The 27,498-nt window shown below is 40.6% G+C and overlaps 1 protein-coding gene across 2 annotated transcripts in view; it reads left to right on the top strand.

Annotated features, from left to right (window-relative positions):
- Nucleotides 1–27,498, top strand: part of kcnh5b (potassium voltage-gated channel, subfamily H (eag-related), member 5b) — a 237,713-nt gene that overhangs the window by 63,510 nt on the left and 146,705 nt on the right. For both annotated transcript variants that reach the window (XM_078407202.1, XM_078407201.1), the window contains exons 4-7: nt 5,065–5,193; nt 12,543–12,658; nt 13,220–13,612; nt 27,019–27,448. In XM_078407202.1, the coding sequence (XP_078263328.1) occupies nt 5,065–5,193; nt 12,543–12,658; nt 13,220–13,612; nt 27,019–27,448 (1,068 nt within the window). The remainder of the gene's footprint in view (nt 1–5,064; nt 5,194–12,542; nt 12,659–13,219; nt 13,613–27,018; nt 27,449–27,498) is intronic.

The raw sequence follows: 27,498 nt of genomic DNA, 5'->3' as shown, positions 1-27,498 counted from the left end.
ACCAGCACACACAGTTCCTTTTTGTTATATTTCAGTAATATTACACCTTATTTTCTTTTTCTGCTAATTAAGCTTGACTTTTTTTTCCAATTGTGTCAGTTTTCCTTTGCATTCTTTCAACCTAATTATGCATTTTAATAATACTTTCCTTGTCAGAGTTTTCTTTTTTATTTGTGCTTGTGACACAAACAACTTATGGAGTTTGCATCCCTTTATTTTGTCCCACACAGGATTCCCCATTATCTAGGTGCTATAACTCCAAAGACGTACAGGTATGTAGGTTAATTGACTGGGTAAAAAATGTTTTAAAAAAATTGTCCTTAGTGGGTGTAGGATAGTGTTAATGTACGGGGATCGCTGGGCGGCGCGGACTTGGTGGGCCGAAAAGGCCTGTTTCCGCGCTGTATATATATATGATATGATGATATGATAATTGCTTGCTTTTCTTCTTCTGACTTCCAAATATACAGTCTTTCAGTTGCCCTACCCTATCTAATCCTCTCATGAACATTGTCCTCCAGGTGTATCCACCATAGCGCACACCTATCCTAAGATCAGTACAGTATTAAATAGAATTGGAAATAAGATGCAGCCTAATTTCTAAACCTCTCAATGAAATATTATAACAATAGCATTCCACGATCTTATTGAGGTGTATGAGACAATGAGGGGAGTAGGTAGGGTGAATGCACTGAGTTCTTTACCCAGAGAAGAGGATTCAAGAACCAGAGGATGTAGATTTAAAGTGAGTGGGGAAAGAGTTAATAGGATCCTGAGGGGCAATTTATGACACAGAAGGCGGTGGGTATATGGAATGAGGTGCCAGAGGGGTAATTAATACAGATACCAGAGTCAGAGAGATATACAGCGTGGAATTTGCCCACACCGACCAATGTGCCCCATCTGCACTCCTCCCACCTGCCTGTGGTTTGGCCCATATTCCCACTAAACCTTTCCTATCCATGTACCTGTCTAAATGTTTCTTAAATATTGCGAGAGTACCTGCATCAACTACCTCCTGTGGCAGCTTGTTCCATGCACCTACCATCCTTTGTGTAAAAAAGTTACCTCTCAGGTTCCTATAAAACCTTTCCCCCTTCACTGTAAACCAATGTCCTCTGGTTCTCAATTCCCCTACTCTGGGCAAAAGACTGTTCATTTACTCGATCCACCCCTCTCATGATTTTGTGCACCTCTCTAAGATCACCCCTCATCCTGCGCTCCAAAGAAAAGATTACTAGCCTGCTCAACCTCTTCATATAGCTTAGGTCCTTGGGTCCTGGGAACATCCTTGTTCTATAACATCTTTTAAAAAACATTTGGCCAGGTACATTGATTGGAAAGGTTCAGAGGAATATGGGCCAAAGCCAGGCAGGTGGGACTTGTGTAGTAGATGGGCATCTTGGTTGGTATGGCAAGTTGGGCTGAAGGGCCTGGTTCTGTGCTGTTTGACTTTTTGACACTAACTCATGAGATGCTTCATCTAGAAAAGGATGTTAGTAAACCTCTTCGTCACTGATATGTTCTGATGACTTATAGCCTTTCCTTCACACAGCTTTTCTGCAGTTTTCCTCTATTCATTTGGATGCAGTGTTGTCTGGGAATACTTTGCAATGTGGTTGTTTCCTTGCTAGAATCTTACTGGCACCATTCTTTAAACTACTGATCCAACCTTCTGAAAAGAAAGTATCTCCAAAAACATGTCCATTCTTTCTAAATATACCTCTGTTTTAAGGAAAGAATGAAATCAATAAAGCCTTTATTTCCCAAGATGTCACAGCGGTTTTCTTAGGAAAACTCAAGCCATTGACCCTATCAATAGTCAATAGTCTTTTATTTGTCACATACACATAAATGTGTAGTGAAATGAAAAATTACCCGCAGTTCAACAATAAGACCAATAAGAATAATCAATATCATATCATATCATATCATATCATATATATACAGCTGGAAACAGGCCTTTTCGGCCCTCCAAGTCCGTGCCGCCCAGCGATCCCCGCACATTAACACTATCCTACACCCACTAGGGACAATTTTTACATTTACCCAGCCAATTGACCTACATACCTGTACGTCTTTGGAGTGTGGGAGGAAACCGAAGATCTCGGAGAAAACCCACGCAGGTCACGGGGAGAACGTACAAACTCCTTACAGTGCAGCACCCGTAGTCAGGATCGAACCTGAGTCTCCGGCGCTGCATTAATACAATAACACATACAATCATAAACTAACACCAAACAAAAGAAACAACCATCACAGTGAGTCTCCTCCAGTCACCTCCTCACTGTGATAGAAGGCCAGAATGTCTTTATATTACACACTTTACCAAATGCTCATGTGCAGAGTACTTAGCATCCTGGCCTAACTTCTTATTGCAGTCGATCGGCGATCGCTTCGCTCAACACCTGCGCTCGGTCCGCATTAACAAAACTGATCTCCCGGTGGCCGAGCACTTTAACTCCCCCTCCCATTCCCAGTCTGACCTTTCTGTCATGGGCCTCCTCCAGTGCCATAATGAGGCCCACCGGAAATTGGAGGAACAGCACCTCATATTTCGCCTGGGCAGTTTGCAGCCCGGTGGTATGAACGTCGACTTCTCCAACTTTAGATAGTTCCTCTGTCCCTCCCTTCCCCTCCTCCTTCCCAGATCTCCCTCTATCTTCCTGTCTCCACCTATATCCTTCCTTTGTCCCGCCCCCCTGACATCAGTCTGAAGAAGGGTCTCGACCCGAAACGTCACCCATTCCTTCTCTCCCGAGATGCTGCCCGACCTGCTGAGTTACTCCAGCATTTTGTGAATAAATCGATTTGTACCAGCATCTGCAGTTATTTTCTTATACTTCTTATTGCAGTCAGTGTTTCAGTGCAAGCTAACCTTCAGCCCGACTAGCTGGCTCCCTGTAGTTATTATGCATGAATGTCCAATTGGATGTAACCAAGTCAATACTGCTAGTATGGCAAAGATGACTAGTTCCATGGGTAGCAGCACAATATGTGTCATTTACCTCATGCTGAGATCTAACAGCTTCACAACTGGGACAGACAGCAGCTGAAAACAAATAGAACTGACTGTCCTATGTTTACAATTGTACTGTATATCTGTACTTTCATATACTTAAGCATTGAACCTTCTGTGAAACACCAGTGTGCGTTTAACACTCTGCACCCAGTATGAATTGTTTGTTCACACAGCCAGTTGGCTGCTCAACCTTTGAATCATCACTATAATACAAAAAAAAACCCTCTGCTGTCTGTGCAGCCAGTGTTTGTCAGCTTTCCTTTGCATACTTTCACTTCTTTCTGAGAGAGTTGAAATAGGTACTGGATTTCAAAATTATGGAATGAATACAGCTTCCTTTAAAAACAAGTGATGCAAATCTGAAGCTGTAATAATTCTCCCCAGAAATAGGTTTCTCAGAATTATCACTGATGTCCTTTTTTTTAAGCTTCTCTGGCAATAACAGAAATATTCTCGGCATCGTGAGTTCTACTTACCATTCCAGAATTTGGCCAGAGCTTTACATCTCTTCCAGTCAAGGTTGCAGCTATTTGTTAAAGATATACACAAAGTGCTGGAGTAACTCAGTGGGCCAGGCAACATCTCTGGAGAGAAAGGATGGGTGACGTTTTGGGTCGGGACCCTTCTTCAGACTGAAAGCAAGGGGCGAGGGAGAGGTGAAGAGCTGGAGGCGAGAAAAGACCAGGTCCTATTAGGGTACGCCACAAATGACCTAAGACAGGGTAGGCCCATTGTTGGCTAGGGAAGGTGCAATCTCAAGAGGGAAACAATGTGGAGAACTGTGGAACTGGTAAAAACAGAGGGGAGGGGGGAGGGGGGAGGGGAGGGCGGTGTATGATGAAGTTACTTAAAATGAGAGAATTCAATGTTCATACAGCTGGGTTGTTAGCGACCCAAGCGAAATATGAGGAACTGTTCCTCCAATTTGCGTGTGGCCTCATTCCGTTTGTTCTGCTTGTCATCCAACTAAATGTGTTCTGTGGTGATCCCCCAATCAGTTTTCTGTTACAAGCTAGATTCTGACCTTTCAGCTTTGCTTTCCCTTTAACACTTCTCAGGTCGAAAATTCCCTGTCAAATAACCATGTGAATCCATGTTCGGCTGTGGGTAGGATAACCCTTCATTTGGAAATATTGTCGACAAACTGATCAAGTTGGATGCCTTAGCCACAAAGAGATACCTACTGGGTAACTTATTAGGAGAGACTTTTCACCCTTAGTAAAATTAGAGGCATGATGACACCAATCACAGACTGATACAACATCTACTGAGACAAATTAAAATCAACTGGGACAGCATTCATAAAGAGAGAACTGGTATAAACCGGATGAAAGATGATCAAGTTTAAATTTAACTCACCACTAATGCTGTCTGGCATGCTGAGTTCTTCCAGTATTTTCTGTTTTCATTTCATAATCCTTGAATGCACAATACTTTGCTCATATATCCAATGGACCTGTCTGAAATATTAGGTTCACACTGGACTAAATATATAACCCTTTTATTCTTCTCACAGGGAACACAAGAAATAATTATCCTTTCTTCCTTGCCTAATGTTAATGACAAATTACATATACCAATATTTTGCTCATTTGCTGCCACAAACCCCACACATTTAATATCCTGCAGGAATTTATCAGCCTTTGTTACAGTAACTGCAGTGTAAAACTCAATGTTGTTTACCAAATCAATTTGCCATCAGACAGTTGCGCTGAATTTCCCCACACTGCTTCACAAATAGTAAGTTACGGGAGGACAGACGCTGTGGTGCAAAAGACTAGAATGGATTAAGGTTATGGGTCAAAAATGGAATTTCAAGGAAAGCCAAGAGGGAGATTTTGGATCAGTGGAGGTAATTGTTGGACTAATAGGGTTGTACAGTACAATGTGAAGCACCATCTGCAGCGATCACACCATCAGTTCCTGCAATAAACAAAACCAATTGTTCAGTCAGATCAAACTTGTTTTTGTTGCACATGTGTTGATTTCCTGTTGTTTCATGGCCTTTTTAGCGTATGTGCGTTTTTATTCCCTGTTGGCAGGAACTCCACTTTGGTTCTACATGCAAATTGCACCGATAAGAAATGAATATGACAAGGTGGTTTTATTTTTATGCACTTTCAAAGACATCACCGTATTTAAACAACCCATTGAAGACGAGTCAACAAAAGGTAATATTTCGTTTCCACTGCTAAATTGGTACATTTGCTAAAGGAGAATTCAATGTTGTTTTCATTAAAGCATAGTTTACCTTTTGTACCACTCGATTAAGTGCAGGCTGACTGCTGTGATGGAAGAGAGGTGATGACTGTTACATCAGGAGTTTCTATCATTGCACAGTATGCATCACAGAAAATTAATGCTGCTTCATTCTATGGTTCTCCTGAATATCTAAATATATTATTTGTCTTAAGTTTTATATTGTTGCATTTTCCCTTGGGATCCATTTACTGCCTACCATTATGTTGTTTGCTCTGCTTTTCAGCATGCAATATAACCAACTTACCTTCCTGGCTATTACTTGATATGATATTGCAGCCATGAGGTTACGATGTGCAAAGACCAAATTATTATTTTGCATTGAGATGATCAGACTATCTCCTAAATCGATTCATACATGTTTTCAATGGTGTAGGCAGGGAATGACTATTCCCTTGACAGAAGTAGGTAATAGAAGTAGCACGTACAGACACAATAAATATCACTTGTTTAATCTGGGAAAGAATTGGCTGCTAAAGTCAGCTTTCCAATCATTATTAATCATCTCAGTTTATTTTTCTATTCACTGAAGCCAAGTACTTCCAGTGCCTTATTCTGTTTTGCATAGTCAGGTTTCCTTGCACTGACTTTAGGGGCTTGTCACAGGATCCTTTAACTCCAACCCCTTTCTTGGCCTTTGTCAACCCAGACTCCAAACTTGAACAGTCCCACTCTTTCCCATCTCTTCCTCCAATTCGATCTCACTTCTCTCTCCTTACCCGCCCTCATCTAAAATCCCCAGCACCTGTCCTCCACTTTCCACCTCATCCACGTACCATCATCAGTCCTCCAATATGTCCTTCGGCTCCCAGTCTCCCAACATCCTTCTTGCTTCTGCTTTCTCTTCAGTCCTAGTGCCAGACACGCAGTCCCTACCTTTCTTCCCACTTCCACTGCTTTGATTCAGTCTTTCAACATCCTCCAGCCCACAGCTCACCACATTCCAATCTATCTTCCCTTCCAATCTCCAATCTCACCCCACCTTTTCTTTTCCTTTTCCACCCCTTCTTTTCCCCGTGAATTACCTAAAGGACTTGGGTGCCATAAAGTCACCCTGGCTAGGAACTGCACTTGATGCAAAGCATGTTGCAGTATTTAAATTGCCCCCAATAGTTTCAGCAAACCCTGGGACCGATCTTAATGCTTTGAATGGAGTTTGTCATCATGCAATGCTCCTTTCCTTGATGTTGTGCTGCAATAATGCTTTTATCGTAATTAAAGCTAATCCGAGCTCTACCTTCCCTTTCCATCCCAACTACAATAAGAAAGTGATGTCAACTAATTTAATAAAAAGATGATTGATCAGCAAATCAAAATGTTAACAGTGAAGCTCTGAAGGGATATACATCTGTTTCTCTTGAACATGGCAGATAGATTCTAATTGTTGACGCAGTCTGCCTATCGACCACATTTAGTGAGTAGCCCATACAGAGCAACTGCAGAGTTACAGGTATTTGCTGCAGTGCGGTGTTGTTTTCCAGAGTATTAATCAAATGGTACAGCACTTCATGTTGGCTGTATTCCACATCTTAAAATTAATGGAAGATGGATGAATATTTATCTCTTTGTCAAAACCTAATCCCTTTCACTTGATTTGTTTCTTATACACTACATCCCTTTTGTTTGAGTATAAGGATAGAAAAATGGCAAATTATTAATCTGCTAATTCTTCTGTGGTGCATTCTTGAGTTATTTCTTGACTTTGACTCTGGATTGAAATTGCAATTTTGTTTTTCAAAATTACCAAATTAATAATTGAATTATCAACACTATATAATGTAAATTTGTGGTAGGCTTTTGGCGAGATCACAAATATCTGTAGATCTTAGAAAGATAAAGTGGTAAATGCATTATTCATCCGAGATTTCTGTGCCTGTGGTTGCTGAGAATCATTATCGAAATTTGCTGCCTTGAAATTAATTGCTGATGGGAAGTGCTAAGGGTGCTAGGCTCCAAGTGTAACAAGCACTAAGTTATCACTGACGTTCACAAAAGCAAGTGAGAGCATAGATCTTAGACACAACATCTGCAAGACAAAGGTTTGCTATTGACCTGCCCCCTCCTACAGTAAAGGTTCACTATGAGGCCCTGGAAAACAGCGATCACTTTTCCTATCTCAGTGTAGATCGATATAAATGATGAAATTCATAGTTGCCTTCCATGCACCAGCATGGGCTTTGGTTGATTCATAAAAAGTTGTGTGAAGGTCAAAACCTCATATCAGAGATAAAACTCATGGTCCTCCATTCACAAGGCTGCTGTTGTGCTGCTGCAAGTAAGAATTTCATTGTTCCGTTTCTGAGATATATGACAATAAAACAGTCTTGACGTCTTATGTGTCAGAAGGAACTGCAGATGCTGGTTTAAACCGAAGATAGACGCAAAATGCTGGAGTAACTCAGCGGGACAGGCAGCATCTCTGAAGAGAAGGAATTCCTTCTCTCCAGAGATGCAGCCTGTCCCGCTGAGTTACTCCAACATTTTGTGTCTGTCCTTGACTTGTCTTAACCATTCATCCCTGCCTGCCTAAATGCTGCAGTACTACCGATAGCAGACACCTCAAGGCATTGGAAAGATGCCCCAAATTATTTTTGCAATATCCTCCCACTTTACAAGAAGCAAAACTGAACCAATTTCACTGTCTCTTTCATGCCAACATCCACAGTTTTGAGGCCCTAGTTACACTTCATCAGCTCATTGGGCAGACCAGGTTGTTCTTATACCCAACTGCAGACTCCTGAAATAAATGCTCTATTTCTAAATTCCATCAATGGAAAGGACTATCCAGTCTTTAAAGCAAAAGTCATCAAAACCTTTTTGAAAAATGCAGCAGTCCCCTGTCTCTTGGGAATTCCTTATCTATGATCACTAGAGAAGGTTGCTCAGGATGGTAACGAGAAATTCGAGTCCTTGCTTTTTAAATGCACAGAAGCTCGGTGTAAATCCCTCTTGCCCTCCTACCTCACCTGTGGAAGAGTGTGTGATTCCCACATTGACCTCATCATTTACCGTGGCTCTCACAAAACTGCAGGCCATCCTTGAGCCTGAGGGACTGCCTGAGAAGATGGAGCTACAGTAGTGTAGGTCTACTGTACTGTGCCTCTAAGGTTCATTCCATTGCTACTCCGCGTGTTTAGCACTACCTATTTGGAATGAATTCCTAGGCATGCGTTTGAACCAGTTAATCATAAACTGTTCAATTACCTGTGGAGGCTTGTGCTAGCACAAGAATCTCTTACATAAATCTGACAGTGGAGTATTCCAAGCCCCTTTCAGGCAAAAGTTGACAATGTGAAATCGGAAGTTAAGATGCCAGGATAGAGAATAATGAAATGGCAAGAGTTTCAAAATTGGAAACAAATTGAATACCACCTATCCCAACTTCAGCAAACGTTAGGACTATGATGGTATGATGGATGGGAATTATATAAAGACCAAGCATCTTCCCCTTATTAAACCAGAATTACTTAGCAGGAGAGGCAACATGTTTGAGTTATTGTTGCTGTTAAATCAACTGCAAAATAACTATTGAATGTTTTAAGATCAAAAAAATCATTAAACCAAATTTCAGCAGAAGTGCAAATAAATTGTAACACCTTTTGTATCCACGGATATCGATTAAAAACAATAATTATTTTAAAATATGTAAAGACTGTGAAATATGTAAGTTAAGTATCCAACGTATAATCAAAGTAGCAAACCAACATTTACTAAATAACTTCTGTATTCTCATAACGTTCCAAATTGTTTCACTGCTTCTGCGTTATCTCTGAAGTGTGGCCACAGACACTACCAAAGGCAATTTCCCAAAGGTAGACACAAAATGCTGGAGTAACTCAGCAGGACAGGCAGTATCTCTGGATAGAAGGAATGGGTGATGTTTTGGGTCGCGACCCTTCTTCAGACACAGGGTCACCTTCCTGTCCCGCTGGCGTTACTCCAGCATTTTGTGTCTATCTTCAGTGTAAACCAGCATCTTCAGTTCCTTCCTAGGCAATTTCCCAAAGTCCCTCAAGCAGCACTGATAAATGATTGGTTAAAGTGTTTTGGATGGTACTGTTTAAGTTCATCAAATGTTTCAGTCAGATCTGCAACATCAACTCCTGCAGACTGGCCTTAATTTAAAATTTCACTTAACAATGCAACACTGCCCTGAAATGTCACCGCAAATTATGTGTAGAGCAGGAACTAATGATGTCCTGTGAGTGTAAGCCACAGCCAGGGGACAATTTTAAGCTTCCTGACATGAATGAGAGGATTTCGATCAGAAACTTGGTTGATATACTCCTTGATTTAACTTGCTGCTGGTATCAATAAAATGTAGGTGTAAAATAATCTTTTGTTTGGAACCTGTTACATTACCACCAGGCAGGTAGGATTAAAATTATCTCCTTACTTTATAATCATGGAGTTGTATTCTTAGGAAAAGGGGAGGAATTGTTTTATTTTAAAAGTCTGTATAACTGATTTATGTCTAATCTATAGTAGTCTATACAGTACAAGGTAGTTTTGACATATACCTCTTTAATAATTCCTATGATTTTATGTTGTAAACTTGCTGCAGATTAGGATAAACAGCCAGGCTGTCACGGCATGAAAACACTGATGGCTGAGTGAACATAAACAGTAAATAACTGTGCTCTCAGCCTCTGACTTCTGAGCATCGCAGGTGGATATTTAGAGGTGGAAAAGAGGGTGAAGAACTAATTTCAATTGTAAAGATCCTGACACTTCGGTTACTCGACATATTTCTAATTCCATGGTGCAGAAGGTATTATCCAAGTGACCCTTCAGTTACCCACAATTATTTGACTACAATGATTGATGGAAAGATACAGCATTGAAATAGGCCATTCAGCACACACCAAGTCCACAATGACCAACCATCACCATCCAAGGTATTTATTCACAAAATGCTGGAGTAACTCAGCAGGTCAGGCAGCATCTCGGGAGAGAAGGAATGGGTGACGTTTCTGGTCGAGACCCTTCTTCAGACTGAAGAAGGGTCTCGACCCGAAACGTCACCCATTCCTTCTCTCCCGAGATGCTGCCTGACCTGCTGAGTTACTCCAGCATTTTGTGGATAAATACCTTTGATTTGTACCAGCATCTGCAGTTATTTTCTTATCTTATTTAACCATCACCATCCATGCTAGTTCTGTGTTATCCCATTTTTGCATCCACTCCCTACACCCTAGGGGGCAATTTATAGATGCCAATTAACCAACAAACCTGCACATTCTTGGGATTGGGGGGGGAAACTGAAGTACCCAGAGGAAACCCATGTGGTCACAGGGAGAACATGCAAACTCCACACAGACAGAACCCAAGGTCAAGATCGAACCCGGGTCTCTGGTGCTGTGAAGCAGTAGCTCTCCCAGCTGCACCACTGGGCCACCTTTAACAAGGGATTTTCATAAAACTGTTCTGCAGTATTCAGTGTTGTTCGGGGAGATACTTTCAGATGCAGCAGGATTGGAAGGGTGGAAAGAGGGTGGTAGATTTCCACAACAGTCCTACGAGTCACTGCCACTTGTAAATCCCATCCACCAATTCATCAATCCCTCGCATGACTTGCTGAGCAACTGCTGATGGTAAAGCAGCCAGCCCAAAATGGGCTGCTTTGCCTGTCAAAAGCAAAGGTTTGAGGCCCAGTTGTTAGTTAGCCTCTTGCTTCCAGCTTTGTCAGGCAATCACACCAAATGAACTGCGATTAGTTGCTGGTCCCAAAACAGCTATGAAGATCTACAATTAACTTCTGTTAGAGTTCGAAAATAAGAATGCATTACTTTCTCAATACCCGCTAACATCTTCCATATAACTTGTTGCTATGCAGTACCTTGTAACATTGTTGAAAGCACAGCTTTAGCTGAAATGTGAATGGTGCATGGCAAAGATATTGAAATATAAACATTTTTTGTCTTAACACCCATGCATGGCCTTTATGCAGGATTCTTAGCACAGTATTTCCTTGCTTAACATTGTTTGTAATGGCAGTTTCTATACCATCTCAAAGTCCTACTTCGATAGCCATTACTACTCGGGGATGAAATGTAGTTATATCTTACGCACACGTCGCACCCTGATATGACAAAACGAATCTTCAAACGTCCTTTCTTCATTAATTGGGTTTTATTACAATAGCACAAATCAAAGAGTAATTCATCACTTTCCGTACTTTATCAACTGTTTCTTCTTCAAACAATATATCAGAATTCTTGTAGTTATTACCGTGTGGTTCTTATAAATATAGCTGATACAAGCGTATGGTACGAGCGTGTGGTAAAGAACTGTATGCTCACCATCCTCTGAGTCTAACCTGACCCACAACCTCTGTCGACACGACACAACCTCCTCCCATCTAGACACTCCCCATTACGTATTAAGTCACACCCACAAGCAGGCAAAAAAGACATAAACTAGAAATATTAAAACATAGCCGTAACACAATGACAATAACTAAATGAAGCATAAATGGCTCCTACATTGTTAATGAAAAAAGGATTGTTTTCAGATGTCCTTGTTCTTATCAGCTCAATTTGTGAATCTCATTCTTCAAGCACCTCTAAATGACATCTCCTCTGTGTACAGTGTTACCAGTGTTACTGCATTTGGAATGGTGCAAGTACCCACTGCTGGAAAGCCATTCAGACAATTGGCGATGGTGGTAGTATACAAAATGGCTTGTAGGATGTGGTAGGACAGCGGTTAAAGAACAAGTTGATCCATACAATTAAATTTGCCAATTATTTTAGTTTAGAGCTGCAGCGTAGAAACAGGCCCTTCGGCCCACTGAGGCCGCACCAACCAGCGGTCTATCCTACCCACTAGGGACAATTTATAGAAGCCAATTTACTGGCACTCTTTGGAGGAATGGGAGGAAACCGGAGCACCTGGAGAAAATGCATGTGGTCACAGGGAGAACGTACTAACTCCGTGCAGACAGCACCCGACACTCAGGATCGAACCTGGGTCTCTGGTGCTATAAGGCAGCAACTCAAACACTGCGCCACTGTGCCTTTTTAAGAGAAATAGCACAGGTGTTAAAGTAAAAGTATTTAATAGATACTTAAAAATCATATTTGCTGTGTTTAACCAATATTTAAAATAGTTTTACTAGCAACTGCCAGGTCACATCTACTCGAAGCGATACAGTCATTTTTCTTCAGGCATTACAACCTATTGACTCATGTGTAACAAGTGAAACTGTAAGAGTGGATTATTGGAGTAGGCAATTACTGTGTGATTTCTTTAATGAAAGGGTGGGCAAAATTTGCTCGACTGACCCGTGCGCTGACAAATAGTCGAAGTGCTTTGCAACAGTTGGCTCCAATGAACAAATCTGATGGGGTCCATAAACATTCACGTCTTGCAGAGGTAAGTCTTGAATTCCTATTTTGTTTGAATTGCTTTTTCTTCAGAGCATTGGCCTGGACAGGGAGTTTATAGAGTAAAGAAGCTCAATCCAAAATTTATGACAGGAAAATACTTCATCCTTTAGTAAAAACTAGGGATCAGATGATTAGGTGGGTAAAGATCAGGGAACAAGGGAAGACAGACACAAAAAGCTGGAATAACTCAGCGTGTTAGGCAGCATCTCTGGAGAAAAGAACCAGGTGATATTTCAGGTCGAGACCCTTCTTTAGATTGAATCAGGGGACTGGGATCCATGATCCCTTCATCTTTAACATTAATTTTTGTGGTTTCACAGCAGGTGATGGATGGATCATAGTATGTAATTATGGGATGGGAGATGTTCCTGGTCTCCAGCCATAGTTTTCATGTGTAAAGTTGTTCTTATACTCTGGTGCAATAAATAGAAAAGATTCTGATTCATGAAGATGGAAGGGACGTTTATTTAAATGTGTTGTACTTTTTGAAATGATGAAATGCTGAAATGCTTGGATCATGTACCATGCCTTTCTCTGTCTGTTTCAGGTTCTACAGTTAGGATCTGACATCCTTCCTCAATACAAACAGGAGGCTCCAAAGACTCCACCTCACATCATCCTTCACTATTGCACATTCAAAACTACCTGGGACTGGATCATCCTTATCTTAACCTTCTACACTGCCATCATGGTCCCTTACAATGTGTCCTTCAGAACAAAACAGAATAATATTGCTTGGCTAGTGCTGGACAGTGTGGTGGATGTGATTTTCTTGGTGGATATTGTCTTAAACTTTCACACCACTTTTGTGGGACCTGGAGGGGAAGTTATATCTGATCCTAAACTGATTAGGATGAACTACTTAAAAACTTGGTTTGTCATTGACCTGCTCTCTTGTTTGCCATATGACATCATCAATGCCTTTGAAAATGTGGATGAGGTAGGTTGTCATTTTTGGATTTACTGCAGCAAGCAGAAGTGTTCTGTTTCCCTCATTAGTGTTTAACATTGTGCTGTCGGTGTTGGTTTTGATTTGTGGCAGACCTTTGTGAAATAGTCCTGTTAGGGCTAAATTACAGTATGTTATTGAATCCACTGAGCTTCTACCTCATTCATCTTGTGGAGCGAACGTCCTGGGATTCTGACATGAATGGCACTTTATGAAATTATAGAAACAAGGAACTGCAGATGCTGGTCAATATACAAAAGGGCACAAAATGCTGGAGTAATGCAGCAGGTCAGGCAGCATCTCAGGGAGAACATGGATATGTGACTTTTCGAGCCGAGATCTTCATTCAAACTAATCGTAGGTGGGGGAAAGAAAGCCTTTTGCAGCTTTCTCCTCCCCCACCACTTATAGTCTAGAGAAAGGTCTTGATCCAAATGTCACCTATCCATGTTCTCTTCCCGACCTGCTGAGTTACTCCAGCACTTTGAATCTTTTTATGAAATGATGGCAAGCGGTTCCATAAAATATTTAGATTCCTGTTTGTAAAGCTGAAGAGGGTCTCGACCCAGAAGGTCACCCATTCCTTCTCTCCAGAGATGCTGCCTGTCCTGCTGAGTTACTCCAGCTTTTTGTGTTTAAAACTCAACAGGTTTGCATGTTCAAGTGGCGTAGGTGAAAATGATGCCTTTCTGAACTTTGCACTTGGTTCTAGCCATTCTGGGGTAAACCGTATCTGTACAGGAGGATCCTGGGTAGTTCCCTTTGCCCATCCAAGGAGGATTCTGTTATTTTATTTTCAGCTGTTGTTTTTTTATTTCCATGATCTATAGAAAGAGGTGTAAGGTCACCAAGGATTAATGTGAAACATTTGTAAACTACAGAAGCTGAATCTAGCGAGCGGCATGACCTTAATCTGAGTGATTGACTTTGAGGGAGCAGCTCTGCTGCAGCGCTAATCAAGAATGAGAGGGAATTGTTACCGATAATGGGATGCTGAAATGCATGATAAGAATTTTTTATTTTTTTTCAAAGTAATAAATGGTGCAATGCTTTAGCAGATGCACTCTTCACGTTGAATGGTGTCAGGATTTATGTGATTGAATCACAGTAGTAGGTAAAGGTTAGTGCATTGATGAGAGCTCCCAGCAGCCTGCTGCCACAAGTGATAAGACTCAGACATTGACATGATGGCACTATCCAGCCATTTCTAGAACAACCAAATCTTAAGGGAGATTGTGTTACAATTGCAGTCCTCCGCAGATAGCCATTTCCCACTTTGATATCCACTGATGCACTGTGTGGAAAGGTAGCAATGACTGACACCATCCCAGCTGAGGTTTCACCAAGTTCCTGAAATTTTAATTCGCAATATAATTAATCAAAAAAACCGTGGCAGCATTCAGCTATGAAAACTTAGTTTTCTATGCATTAAAAACTCTCAGGGCACTCGCCTTACAGAATGTGTTTCATCATCTGCATGATCCATGCACAATGAATCCTCATACGGACACACTGGGATTTTTATCACTGTTGCCTCCACAAGAGAGTGAAGTCACTTGACAGTCGGTCCTTCCCATGCCTGCCGGCAATAACACGGTCATGTTCTAAAGTGAACCCAAAGAAATTTCAGCAACGTTTATTCTTTTATGGGGTTGAATGCTGTTGAGAGAAAACTTTCCATGGCTATTCCCACCTTTTATCAGAAGCATTCTGTGTTACCCCCGAGTGATTTTGTTTGGGAAGAGAAAACACCTCTTTGAGGGGGGATCTTATAGAAACTTACAAAATTCTTAAGGGGTTGGACAGGCTAGATGCAGGAAGATTGTTCCCGATGTTGGGGAAGTCCAGAACAAGGGGTCACAGTTTAAGGATAAGGGGGAAGTCTTTTAGGACCGAGATGAGAACGTTTTTTTTCACACAGAGAGTGGTGAATCTGTGGAATTCTCTGCCACAGAAGGTAGTTGAAGCCAGTTCATTGGCTATATGTAAGAGGGAGTTAGATGTGGCCCTTGTGGCTAAAGGGATCAGGGGGTATGGAGAGAAGGCAGGTACGGGATACTGAGTTGGATGATCAGCCATGATCATATTGAATGGCGGTGCAGGCTCGAAGGGCCGAATGGCCTACTCCTGCACCTATTTTCTATGTTTCTATGTTTCTATCTGCTACTCTTAACCAGCAACTGCAGATTATTTTGTAGTTTAAACAAAATTAAATGAATGAGGTAGAATGCGCAGGTTTCCCTTCCCTGATTGGTAAGTGCCTTTACTTCCATTTGCAATTGTCTCCATCATGCTTGTTGCTCCAGGAGTTCTTACCTCCTTTTTCCATGTTCTCTGTTAACATCCCACCCCCCCCCCTTCCTGCCTTTCCACATCTGACTCTGCTATTTGACCCTTGCAAGTGCAAACTTCTTTGCATTTATTCACCAGTGCTATTCTCAGCCACCCATAACCCTTTCACCTTGCACACCAATCACTTGAAGAGGTCAATTCGACTTTTCCCCATTCGCTGCCTTTAGTTTGGCCATCCAACTGCATGTTTTTGCATCCTCTCAGTAAGGGAGAGGTATTACAGTGAAACTCTACTATTGCAGCACCCTTGAGACTTTGGAGGTGCTTGATGGGCAGATTTGCAGGGAATTCGATAATATAATATCCTATCAGGGTATTAATAGGAATAATATCCTATTATAATATCCTATAATAATAGGATATTATTCCTATTAATACTCTGATACAGTTTCTATTTACTTATTTCTTATAGGATCCGGGTACATATCTCTTTCAGGTACTTACAGTACTTATTTCTTATATGTTACAGAGATATGGGTCAAATGCAGGCAGATGGGACTAGTGCAGATGGGACATGTTGGTTGGTGTGGACAAGTTGGGCCAAAGGGCCTGTTACCACACTGTATGACTCTATATCTCTATGACATAATATATAACTATTATATGCTATTATTATAACATTTTCCGTGAGTTTAAAGGAAGCACATGAACTGAGATCCCATGAACTTAAACGAAGCATAACAAAGGAGGTACCAGTGAGTTTAAAGGGAGCATGTGCAATAAGGCCCTGGTGAATTTAGAGGGGATGTGACAAATGAAGGACTGGTGATGTTAAATGAGGTTTGGGAAAACAAAGCCACGGTGAGTTTAAAGTGAGTGTGGGCAAAAGTGCCCCAATGCATTTAAAGGAGCTGGTGAATGTAAAGAGAGTGTGGGAAACAAAGTCCTGGTGTGTTTAAAGGGATTGTGAGAACTATGGCCCCAGTGAGTTTAAAGGGGATGTGTCAAATGAGGCTCTGGTGCCAGATGCCAGATTTTTGAATAATCAGACGGCGGGTTATCAGAACAGAGATGACATCCGGAATCCTGGTTGAGTTTTGTTATGAGATCATACTTGTTAAATGGAAATTAAATTTAGTTTTCAGCTTCACAGCAGAAAATCAACTTTCAATTATCACCTATTATTCTTTCCAGGCATGAGCTGCCATTTGCATTTGCAAATTGTATTTGATTTGCCAATTATATTACAATTTGGACATCTCCGCAGTCACAGTACTCAACATATTTCCTGACCCATGTCAGATAAAAGCTATAAGAAAATAACTGCAGATGCTGGTACAAATCGATTTATTCACAAAATGCTGGAGTAACTCAGCAGGTCAGGCAGCATCTTGGGAGAGAAGGAATGGGTGACGTTTCGGGTCGAGACCCTTCTTCAGACTGATAAAAGCTATGTGTAGAAATAAAATGTCAGATAAAAGCTATGTGTAGAAAGCAACTGCAGGTGCTGATTTATACTGAAGATAGACACAAAGTGCTGGAGTAACTCAATGGGTCAGGTAGCGTCTCTGGAGAAAAAGGATGGATGACGTTTCTGGTCAGGACCCTTCTTCACTAAAGCTTTTCACTGTACCTCGGTACATGTCACAATAAAGTAAACTGAACTACAGACTTTTTCTCCAGAGATGCTGTCTCTCTGGCCTTTGTGCCTATCATATAAAAGCTATCTTGCTGCAGAAGGGTCTGAAGAAGGGTCTCAACCTGAAACATTACCTATTCCTTTTTCCAAAGATACTGCCTGACCCGCTGAGTTACTCTAGCTTTTTATGTCTATCTTTTGTTTAAACCAGCATCTGCACTTCCTTCCTACATGTTACTGCAGATTGAGTTATTTTGGCAAAGCTGATTTTTATTGATTTTTGTATTAAAAATTAATTAGCAGGTATTAGGTTGATGACATTACGATATCTTGTGCTTTCTCAAGATTAAATGTCATATTTAAATTCTGCTTAAGTGAAACTGCAGATTTACAACAGCTGTTTAATTTTTTGAAACCATACATGTTATAAGAATAAATATTGTAGTAAAGTGTGAGGTGTTGCACTTCAGAGGTCAAGAGTAAGAGAAAAGTGTGGAGCTAATGGCAGGACCCTTAACAGCTTTGATATACAGAGAAATCTTGAAGTCCAAGTCCATAGCTCCCTGAAAGCAGCAACAGAAGTAGGCATATGGTAAAGAAGGCATATGGTATGCTTGTTGGAGCATAGAGTAAAGTTGGAGCATAGAGTATGGAGTTGGAGCAGAGAGTAAAAGAGTCAGGAAGTCATGTTGCATCTTTATAAAACGATATTCCGGCCTTATTTTGAAGTATTGTGTGCATTTCTGGTTGCCCCGTTAAATGAAGAACGTAAAGGCTTTGGGGAGGGTTGGAGAGGGCTCGGATGAGCTTTACAAGTATGCTGCCTGATTTAGGGGGTATTAGCTGGGGAGAGTTTGGAAAAATTTAGATTGTTTTCTCTGAAGCATGGGAGGCTGATTGGAGACCTGTTAGAAGTTTATAAATTATTTTGAGGCTTAGGGCAGCTCAATGGTGCAGAGGTAGAGTTGGTGCCTTACAGTGTCAGAGATCGGGTTCAATCCTGACTGTGGGTGCTATCTGTATGAAGTTTGCACGTTCTCCTTGTGTCTGCGTGGGTTTTCTCCGGGTGTTCCGGTTTCTTCCTACACTCCAAAGATGTGCAGGTTTGGCTTCTGTGAATTGTTCCAATAGACAATAAACAATAGACAATAGGTGCAGGAGTAGGCCATTCGCCCCTTCAAGCCAGCACTGCCATTCAATGTGATCATGGCTGATCATTCTCAATCAGTACCCCGTTCCTGCCTTCTCTCCATACCTCCTGACTCCGCTATCCTTAAGAGCTCTATCTAGCTCTCTCTTGAATGCATTCAGAGAATTGGCCTCCACTGCCTTCTGAGGCAGAGAATTCCACAGATTCACAACTCTCTGACTGAAAAGGTTTTTCCTCATCTCCGTTCTATATGGCCTACCCCTTATTCTTAAACTGTGGCCCTTGGTTCTGGACTCCCCCAACATTGGGAACATGTTTCCTGCCTCTAACGTGTCCAACCCCTTAATAATCTTACACGTTTCGATAAGATCCCCTCTCATCCTTCTAAATTCCAGTGTTCCGAATTATCTAGGATAGAACTAGTGTACAGGTGATCGCTGGTCGTCATGAACTCGGTGGGTCGGAGGACTTGTTTCCACTCTGTATCTCTAAACTAAACTAAACTAAACTAAACTAAAATAAAATAAAATAAAATAAACTAAAATTAAATTTAAAATTTAAAAAAAAAAAATAAAATAAAAAAAATAAAAAAAATAAAAAAATAATAAAATAAAATAAAACTAGGGGTAGATAATCAGAGCCTTTGTCCCAGGTTGGACAAATCGCAAAGGGCATAGCCGTATCATTTGAGGTCAGAGGAGAAAGGTTTAAAGGAGATGTGCAGGGCGAGTTTTTACACAGCGAGGTATAGGTATCTGGAACGAGCTGCTAGTGGTGGTGGTTGAAGCAAATATAACAGTGGTGTGATTGTGTGCAGCTGGAAGGATTAGTATAACATGGCATCAAGACATCGTAAGCTGAAATGCCTGTTTCTGTGCTGTACTATTCTATCTTCTCAACGCAGCACTGAAGAAACTTTGCTTCTACTATTCTGCCACTCCCTATTTCTAACGCTGAACAATTTGACAATGAATTTAAAATGTAAATAGACTGTTCAAATGATTTAAATTTGAAATGAATTATTTTTAAGGAGTCTTTCACAATTCAAACAACAATCAATGGTATTTGCATGTTTGATGTTCAAAACTTTGAACCAAATATATTTTTGTTTATATTATTCATTGATGTCAATTATCGGTGATTTCAGAATCTGGACTGAGGTACACTACAAGATACATAGAAAGTAAAATGTGATGTGTACAATAATTGAATCACTTTTATAAGGAACAGATCAACTTGTTACCAATTAGTGCAACAATGAAATTAGGATAATCTTGGCTGTTGATTGAATATTTGCAAATGCAAATGAATTGAAATAAATTGGATAATCTGTATATACATTTTCAAAAAATAGAAAAACAATTTCTTACATTGCTGGAGATTTGCTAAACTGGGATTTGATCAGTCTTCAGAATAAAATCATGTTATCTTTGCTTCATTGTAATTAGATTCAAATATATTCACATTTAATTCTTACGGTTGAATTTAAAAAACCCAACATGCAAAGAAAATCAGACATTTAAAATGCGTTTCGTCCTAGAAAAACGAATTGACTGAGCATGAATCTAATTGTTTAAAGTTATTCCTCATTATTAGAATTTCCAATAGTTTCACCTGCTACAGTCAGGGAGAAATAACAGGCCAAATCTGTGATATCCACCCATCCAGAAATTGGGAAAACAATGGTTAGAAATGGATCAGGTAGCATGAAATGTCAAAAATCATCTGCTCTCATATTTTTTTTCTCATTGAAAAGGACTAATAGTTTTCAGGTTATTTTACAAAACAGCAGTCTATCTCATCAACATTTAATAAAAAATAGTGTGATTTTTCAAAAGAATTTCTTACCTAAATAGTTTAGTTTAGTTTAGAGATACAGCGCGGCATTAGGTACTTGTGCTCACTGAGTCCGCATCGACCAACGATCTCCGCACATTAACACTACCCTACACACACGAGGGACAATGTTACAGTTACACCAAGCCAATTAACCTACAAACCTGTACATCTTTGGAGTGTGGGAGTAAAGCATAGATCCTGGGGAAATTCCACGCAGGTCACGGGGAGAACGTAAAACTCCGTACAGACAAGCACCTGTAGTCAGGATCGAACACGGGTCTCTGGCACTGTAAGGCAATAGCTCTAAGGCTATGCCATCATGCTGCTCAATACTTTTAACTCTAGTTGCTTTTCCCCACTGAATTTATTTGCAAAATATAAAATGTACTTGAGATGTAACATTCAATAATTCAATGCATCAATGATAGATTTCTAACAGGATGAAGTTAGGATTATGAGCCACCATTATTGAATGCCCCTTATCAGCATGATAATTAAATGCTTCAGGGATTTCATCTTACTCAGAAGTCATTTTGCACGTGTGAGCTAAGAGCTTATCAACGCTCAAGGATAGACTTTTATTTCTCATCTCTGAGCCTGCGTTTACCTGAGCTGTTTTTGTGCGGTCAGCATAAGCATAGAACTAGGACATGAATTGCTCGTTCAACATGGTTGAAAATATATATTCTCATAAAATAACTGGACAGCGCAGTTATAATAACCCCTTCAGCCATTTCTCTTCCCTTGGCCAAGGTTTGCTGACTCCCATACACATTGTCAGCTGTAATCAACTAGCAAAGAAGTCTAATGTTTTGTGAATTCTCCACTGTGCTGACATAAATACTGCTGTAGTGAAAAACAGAAAATGCTGGAATCACTCAGTGGGTCAGGCAGCAACTGTGAAAAGAAAAACAGGATTGACATTTTGGGTTGGATAGGCTTGGTGAAAGGCAAAGTCTGACGAAAACAAAATCTGACCTGAAAACTGAACTATTTCTTTTTCCCACAGCTACTGACTGAACTTTTGGGTGTCTGCACTATTTTCTCTTTTTTCATCGATTTCCAGCATCTATGGGTTTAAAAAAAATTCATTTACTGTTCCGGTCCAATGGTACTAGGAAACATCTTGCACTTAGTGCAATATTTAAAAACAATAATTAAAATAATTAGGTTTGAGTATGTGGCACCTCAATCTAGGTGTTTGTGATAACTGGAAAACTATGCTTACATTACTGGTTTGTGCTCTTTCTGAGAAACTGTTTCTTCCCCATTTTCTAATTGTACCTACACTTTTTTCTATCAGAGCATCAGTCTGCTTATAACTATTGCATGCATTCATATCAATATCTGTGCTTCCATCCAATAGCATTTACCTATTAATGTTGCAATCCAGACATAATGATAGGACTGCTAGATACATAATAACTGCATACCTATGTCTCTCATCTCCCTATCCCCTGACTCTCAGTCTGAAGAAGGGTCTCGTCCTGAAACGTCACCTATTCTTTTTTTTCCAGAGATGCTGCCTGAATTACTCCAGCTTTTTGTGTTTATCTTCAGTTTAAAACAGCATTTGCAGTTCCTTTCTACACGTAATAACTGCTTTTGAGCTGAACATTCGTTTGTGTTCAAGATTCCATCTGCTTCCATGGATTCATTTCCGTTACTACACTTTGCTTTGAAATTACTGCTCCGGAATGGCAGAGGGGTGTTGGAAGGGAGGGGGCCATGTGGAAGAGAATGGTTGAGGAACTGAAACCAGCACGTTATTCATTCATTAAATACCTCATTTTACAGGAATGACTTTTGCATCTCAACTCCCTGCAGCAGCTAGGTTTCTGCCCAGAGTTGCCTGAAGTAATTAATAACTGTTGAACCTAAAAGTTGCTTGTCACAAGCAGAGCCAAATTGGAAAAATCACATTGAGTTTTTAGTGATTTCACATATCCTGATATATTTACACCTAATTTACAGTTGAATGAAGGCCATACTTTATTATTGTATGGGATCAGAAGGTTATCTTGGATTTTTATTGGTGTCTGCTGTGTGTGGAATAATATTATGTGGTCCTGTCAAGATTTCAATTAAAAATAGCACCAGTGCATTTGATTCTTAATCTCTTCCCTGTGGTTTGGAATTAAAGGATCCATAACTTCAATAAAGCCGGGTTAAGAAATTTCTAACGATCACTGCACGATGCTCTTCAAATAGAAATGCTGTTGAAATCAAAATTTAAAGTTCAAGATTTCAACCAAAGGTCTGGACATTGGAAGAGTGAAATTAGATGGACAGCACTTACAAAGAAACATCGCAGACATGATGGACAAAGTATGCCGTTACTGCGCTCTATAATTCTCATTCTCTTTGTATCATAGGAGACAGCAACTAACATTATTTTTGGCTTTTGTCTTTAAAAACAACATAGAGTCATGGAGTCGTAGTTATGCAGCATGAAAACAGGCCCTTTAGCCCACCTCATCCATGCCAAACAAGGTGTTTTCCTGAACCCGTTCCATTTACTTTCCAATCCATGAACCTGCCCAAATTTATTTTAAAGGTTCTAATTGTAGCCATCTCTATCACTTCTTCTGGCAGCTTATTTCATATATGGCCTGTCTGGAAAACCATGCCTCCTCAAGTCCATTCGAGATCTTTAAACATCTGGACATGAGGCTAAAGAACTGTGTTTGAATGTTGAAGCGTTGGATTGAGAGATTAAATGCTAGGGTCTGAGGGTAAATGGAAAGGCTGTGACTTGTAAGGCCAAATGCTGTGCTTGAGAGTAAGTACAGAGGCTTTGGCTCGAAATGAGCAGGCAGAGTGGTGGGTGATAGTAAGGAAAGGTGTTGTTTTTGTCAATGTCATTTTTAGTCTAAGTGAAGGTGGGATGGCAGTTTAGGACAGTGCTATGCTCCTCCTGCAGGGTGTTGGAAGTCAGGGAAAGTCCCAGGGGACTACGCCTGTGGGAGTTGTACCCACTGCAGCTCCTGACTGACCGAGTGAGGGAACTGGAGCTGCAGCTGTATGACCCCAGGATTGTCTGGGAGACTGAGAGCATCATAGTTAGGAGTTGCCTTGATTAAGGGGTTTGATCCACAGGGACGGATTGGATAGACTTGGATTGTTTTCTCTGAAATGTCAGAGGTTGAGAGGAGACTTGATAGAAATATATAAAATTATGAGAGGCACAGATAGGGCAGACTATCAGATTCTTTATCCCCAGCTATAAGGTAAGAGGGGGAAAATATAATGGAGATGAGCGGGGCAAGTTTTTTACACAGAGGGTGGTGGGGGGCGTGGAACGCATTGCTAAGGTTGGTGGTGGAGGCAGATACAATAGAGGCATTTAAGAAGCTTTTAGATAGGCACATGGATTTGCAAGGAATGGAGGGATATGGATAACATGCAGGCAGATGAGATCAGATCAGCTCGGCATCATGTTCAGCACAAACATTGTGGGCCAAAGGGCCCGCTCCTGTGTGGTGCTGTTCCATGTTCTATGATAAAGTGGGCTGAAAGGCCATGCTGTACCAATCTTTTTCTCACTCCCTTGTCTACCGGTTTGTGAAGACTGACAAGTTAAAAGGTTTTGTCGTGATAATATTGCAAATGTGCATTTTCTTTTGGTCATGATTGAAATGTGGACCAAATCGAGCCCTTGAAAGTCATGGACAAATTTGTACGCTAAATCAGATGTGGAAGTGACTGTACATAAATAGAAATAGAATTGTTTGTGGAAGTATGAATATATTGCTCCTTAGATTGAATGAGCTTCATTTTAATGCTTACACATCCAGAAAGAATATCTCTGACTTCATAGACATTCTGGCAATTTCTATTGCCTGAGGAACGTTATTTAATGGACATGAGGTTGCTGACGAGAAAAAAATGTCAAAACACAATTAAATTTAATAATGTGGAGAGAGTATTTATAGAGATATTAGTTCAGTTTTGATTAACAATGTTCTAGTAGTAGATGGACACAAGGGAGTAATTCAGCAGGCCAGACAGCATCTCTGGAGAACAAGGTTGGGTGACGTTTTGGGTCGGAACACTTCTTCAGATAGTTCCATCCTACACAATGTTCTAGTAGTATAATATTCTTTCGGTTTCTAGAACCAGATTTTCTTGTGTTTTGATCATGCTGATCAAAATTCTCGTAATGCCCAGACCAGATTATTCCAGGGTAGATGAGGTGAAATAGACTGGGTCAAATTAAAATATTTTGTGGCAAACAGACTGTTTCAAGGTGGTAATATAAATTGCAGTACAGATAATACAAAACAAATGTATTTGTATGCATTCTAGAATTGTATATTTTTAGTTTAGTTAAGTTTAGTTTAGTATAGTTTCAAGATACAGCGCAGAAATAGGCCTTTTGGCCCACAGAGTCCGCACCAACCAGTGATCCCCATACACTAGCACTATTCCATACACTAGGAATAATTTAGAAATATTTACCAAAGCCAATTAACCTACAAACCTGTACGTCTTTGAAGTGTGGGAGGATACCCATGCGGTCATGGGGAGAATGTACAAACTGCCTACAGACAGCACCCGTAGTCAGGATCGAACCTGGGCCTCTGGTGCTGTAAGGCAGCAACTCTACCGCTGCGTCACCATGCCGTATTTCATGGTATTTTCATTTGGCTGATAGAGGAGACAGTTTCATGGTGCTTAAGATGCCAAACAGGAAGTTACAAAATGACATTTCACATAATTTTGAATCGTGAGCTGCAAATTTATTGTAAAAAAGACCAGCTAGATTACTAATATTCTTTAGAGGCAAAACACTCTTCAAACTAAACTCATCCATGTTTGATGTTCCACACATGCGGTTAATTCTTAATGGGCGTGAGGAAGAAGGATTATAATGACTGGCAATCTTATACAAATCCCGAGATTAAATCAATGTCAGTAGAGCAGAGAGAATTATTCCCTTTTCCTGAGTAGATACAAATCTTTGGGCCTTATTTTATCTTAATATGTCAACTGACAGAATGCATTGCAATTGCAGAATGAATACTTTTAATACAAAAGCATCGGTAAAAATACAGATCTAGATCTATTATTTCGTTTTGAGTTTAATAAACTCAATTTAACAGTAATTAAAACAGTTGGAAATGTGTGAAATACTGGGATGAATATTGAATAATAGAACCATATAATTTCACAACATACCTTCATCTCAACATGTGTAGGAAAGAACTACAGATGCTGGTTTAAATCGAAGGTAGACATAAAATGCTGGAGTAACTCAGCGGGACAGGCAGCATCTCTGGAGTGAAGGAATGGGTGACATTTCGGGTCGAGACACTGCTTCAGATGAAAAGGGGTCTCGACCCAAAACACCACCCATTCCTTCTCTCCAGAGATGCTGCCTGTCCCGCTGAGTTACTCCAGCATTTTGTGTCTACCTTCATTTCACCAATTAATCCACCAGAAATCTCACTTCCATGTCCTTTCATTGTGTGATGTTTCCCACTAAACTCGATGTGGTGGGACAGATTTTCCTGTGTTAGATTTGGATAAAAATAATTGCCTGAGCAAAGAATGTTAAGAGAACACAAACTGGAAGAATCCAATATTCTTAATAGATCCGGTTGTAATCATCCAATTGATAGGTGGGGAAAAAGATTGGACAGTCTTTGTTAAAGATGTGGAACTTGCTCAGTTTCATTCTGACTCCACTCAACAACAAGTAAGGTTGAACACCAAATAAAAACAATTCACATTAACAACAATACCATATCATATTTGTATCATAAGCAACATTTGTAATGTCTGTCAGTGGGTCATATTCGCATATTTCATTATTAATGAACAAAGCCACATACTTCTGCTACTTTAGATAAGTATCAAAATGTGGCACATAATGAAGTCATTCAGCCCATCATACTGTGCTGACTCTTTTTAGAGAACTATTCTGAAATAGTCCCTTTGAATGGCCGGCCCCATGGGCTTTCTACATAATCCAGTCAAATGAACATCTCGATCTCTATCTCTATCTCTCTCTTTCTCTTTCTCTGTCTCCATCTCCATATCTCTCTGTCTCTGTCTCTGTCTTTGTCTCTGTCTGTCTCTGTCTGTCTCTGTCTCTGTCTCTGTCTCTGTCTCTGTCTCTGTCTCTGTCTCTGTCTCTGTCTCTGTCTCTGTCTCTGTCTCTGTCTCTGTCTCTGTCTCTGTCTCTGTCTCTGTCTCTGTCTCTGTCTCTGTCTCTGTCTCTGTCTCTGTCTCTGTCTCTGTCTGTCTGTCTCTGTCTCTGTCTCTGTCTCTGTCTCTGTCTCTGTCTCTGTCTCTGTCTCTGTCTCTGTCTGTCTCTCTCTCTCTCTCTCTCTGTCTATATCTCTCTCTATTGCAGTCTCTGTCCCTGTCCCTATCTCTATCTCTCTCTGAGTCTGTCTTTGTCTCTGTCTCTCTATTTCTCTTTTTGGTATCTTTTGTAACCTAACACAAACCCTTCTCTGTTGATTTCAGGGCATTAGCAGCCTGTTCAGTTCCCTGAAGGTTGTGCGTCTTCTGAGACTTGGCAGGGTTGCCAGGAAGCTGGACCATTACCTTGAATATGGCGCGGCAGTGCTGGTTCTTCTGGTCTGCGTCTTTGGTTTGGTGGCTCACTGGCTCGCCTGCATCTGGTACAGTATCGGGGACTACGAAGTCATCGATGAAGTCACCAACCAAATAAAAACAGACAGCTGGCTCTACCAGCTTGGACTAAGTATTGGAACACCCTACCATTTTAACGCCAGTGGCACTGGACAGTGGGAAGGGGGACCCACAAAGGATTCACTGTATATATCCTCCCTTTACTTTACCATGACAAGCCTTACCACCATAGGATTTGGCAACATTGCTCCTACCACGGATGGAGAGAAGATATTTTCTGTGGCCATGATGATGGTTGGCTGTAAGTATACGCAATTTTTTTAAACTGCCATTAAAGATAGGTTACCAAAT

The sequence above is a fragment of the Rhinoraja longicauda genome, chromosome 10, assembly GCF_053455715.1.
Source record: "Rhinoraja longicauda isolate Sanriku21f chromosome 10, sRhiLon1.1, whole genome shotgun sequence".
Lineage (NCBI taxonomy): Eukaryota > Metazoa > Chordata > Chondrichthyes > Rajiformes > Arhynchobatidae > Rhinoraja > Rhinoraja longicauda.
Note: the sequence above shows the minus strand (reverse complement) of the source record. Positions and strands in the feature narration are given on the sequence as shown.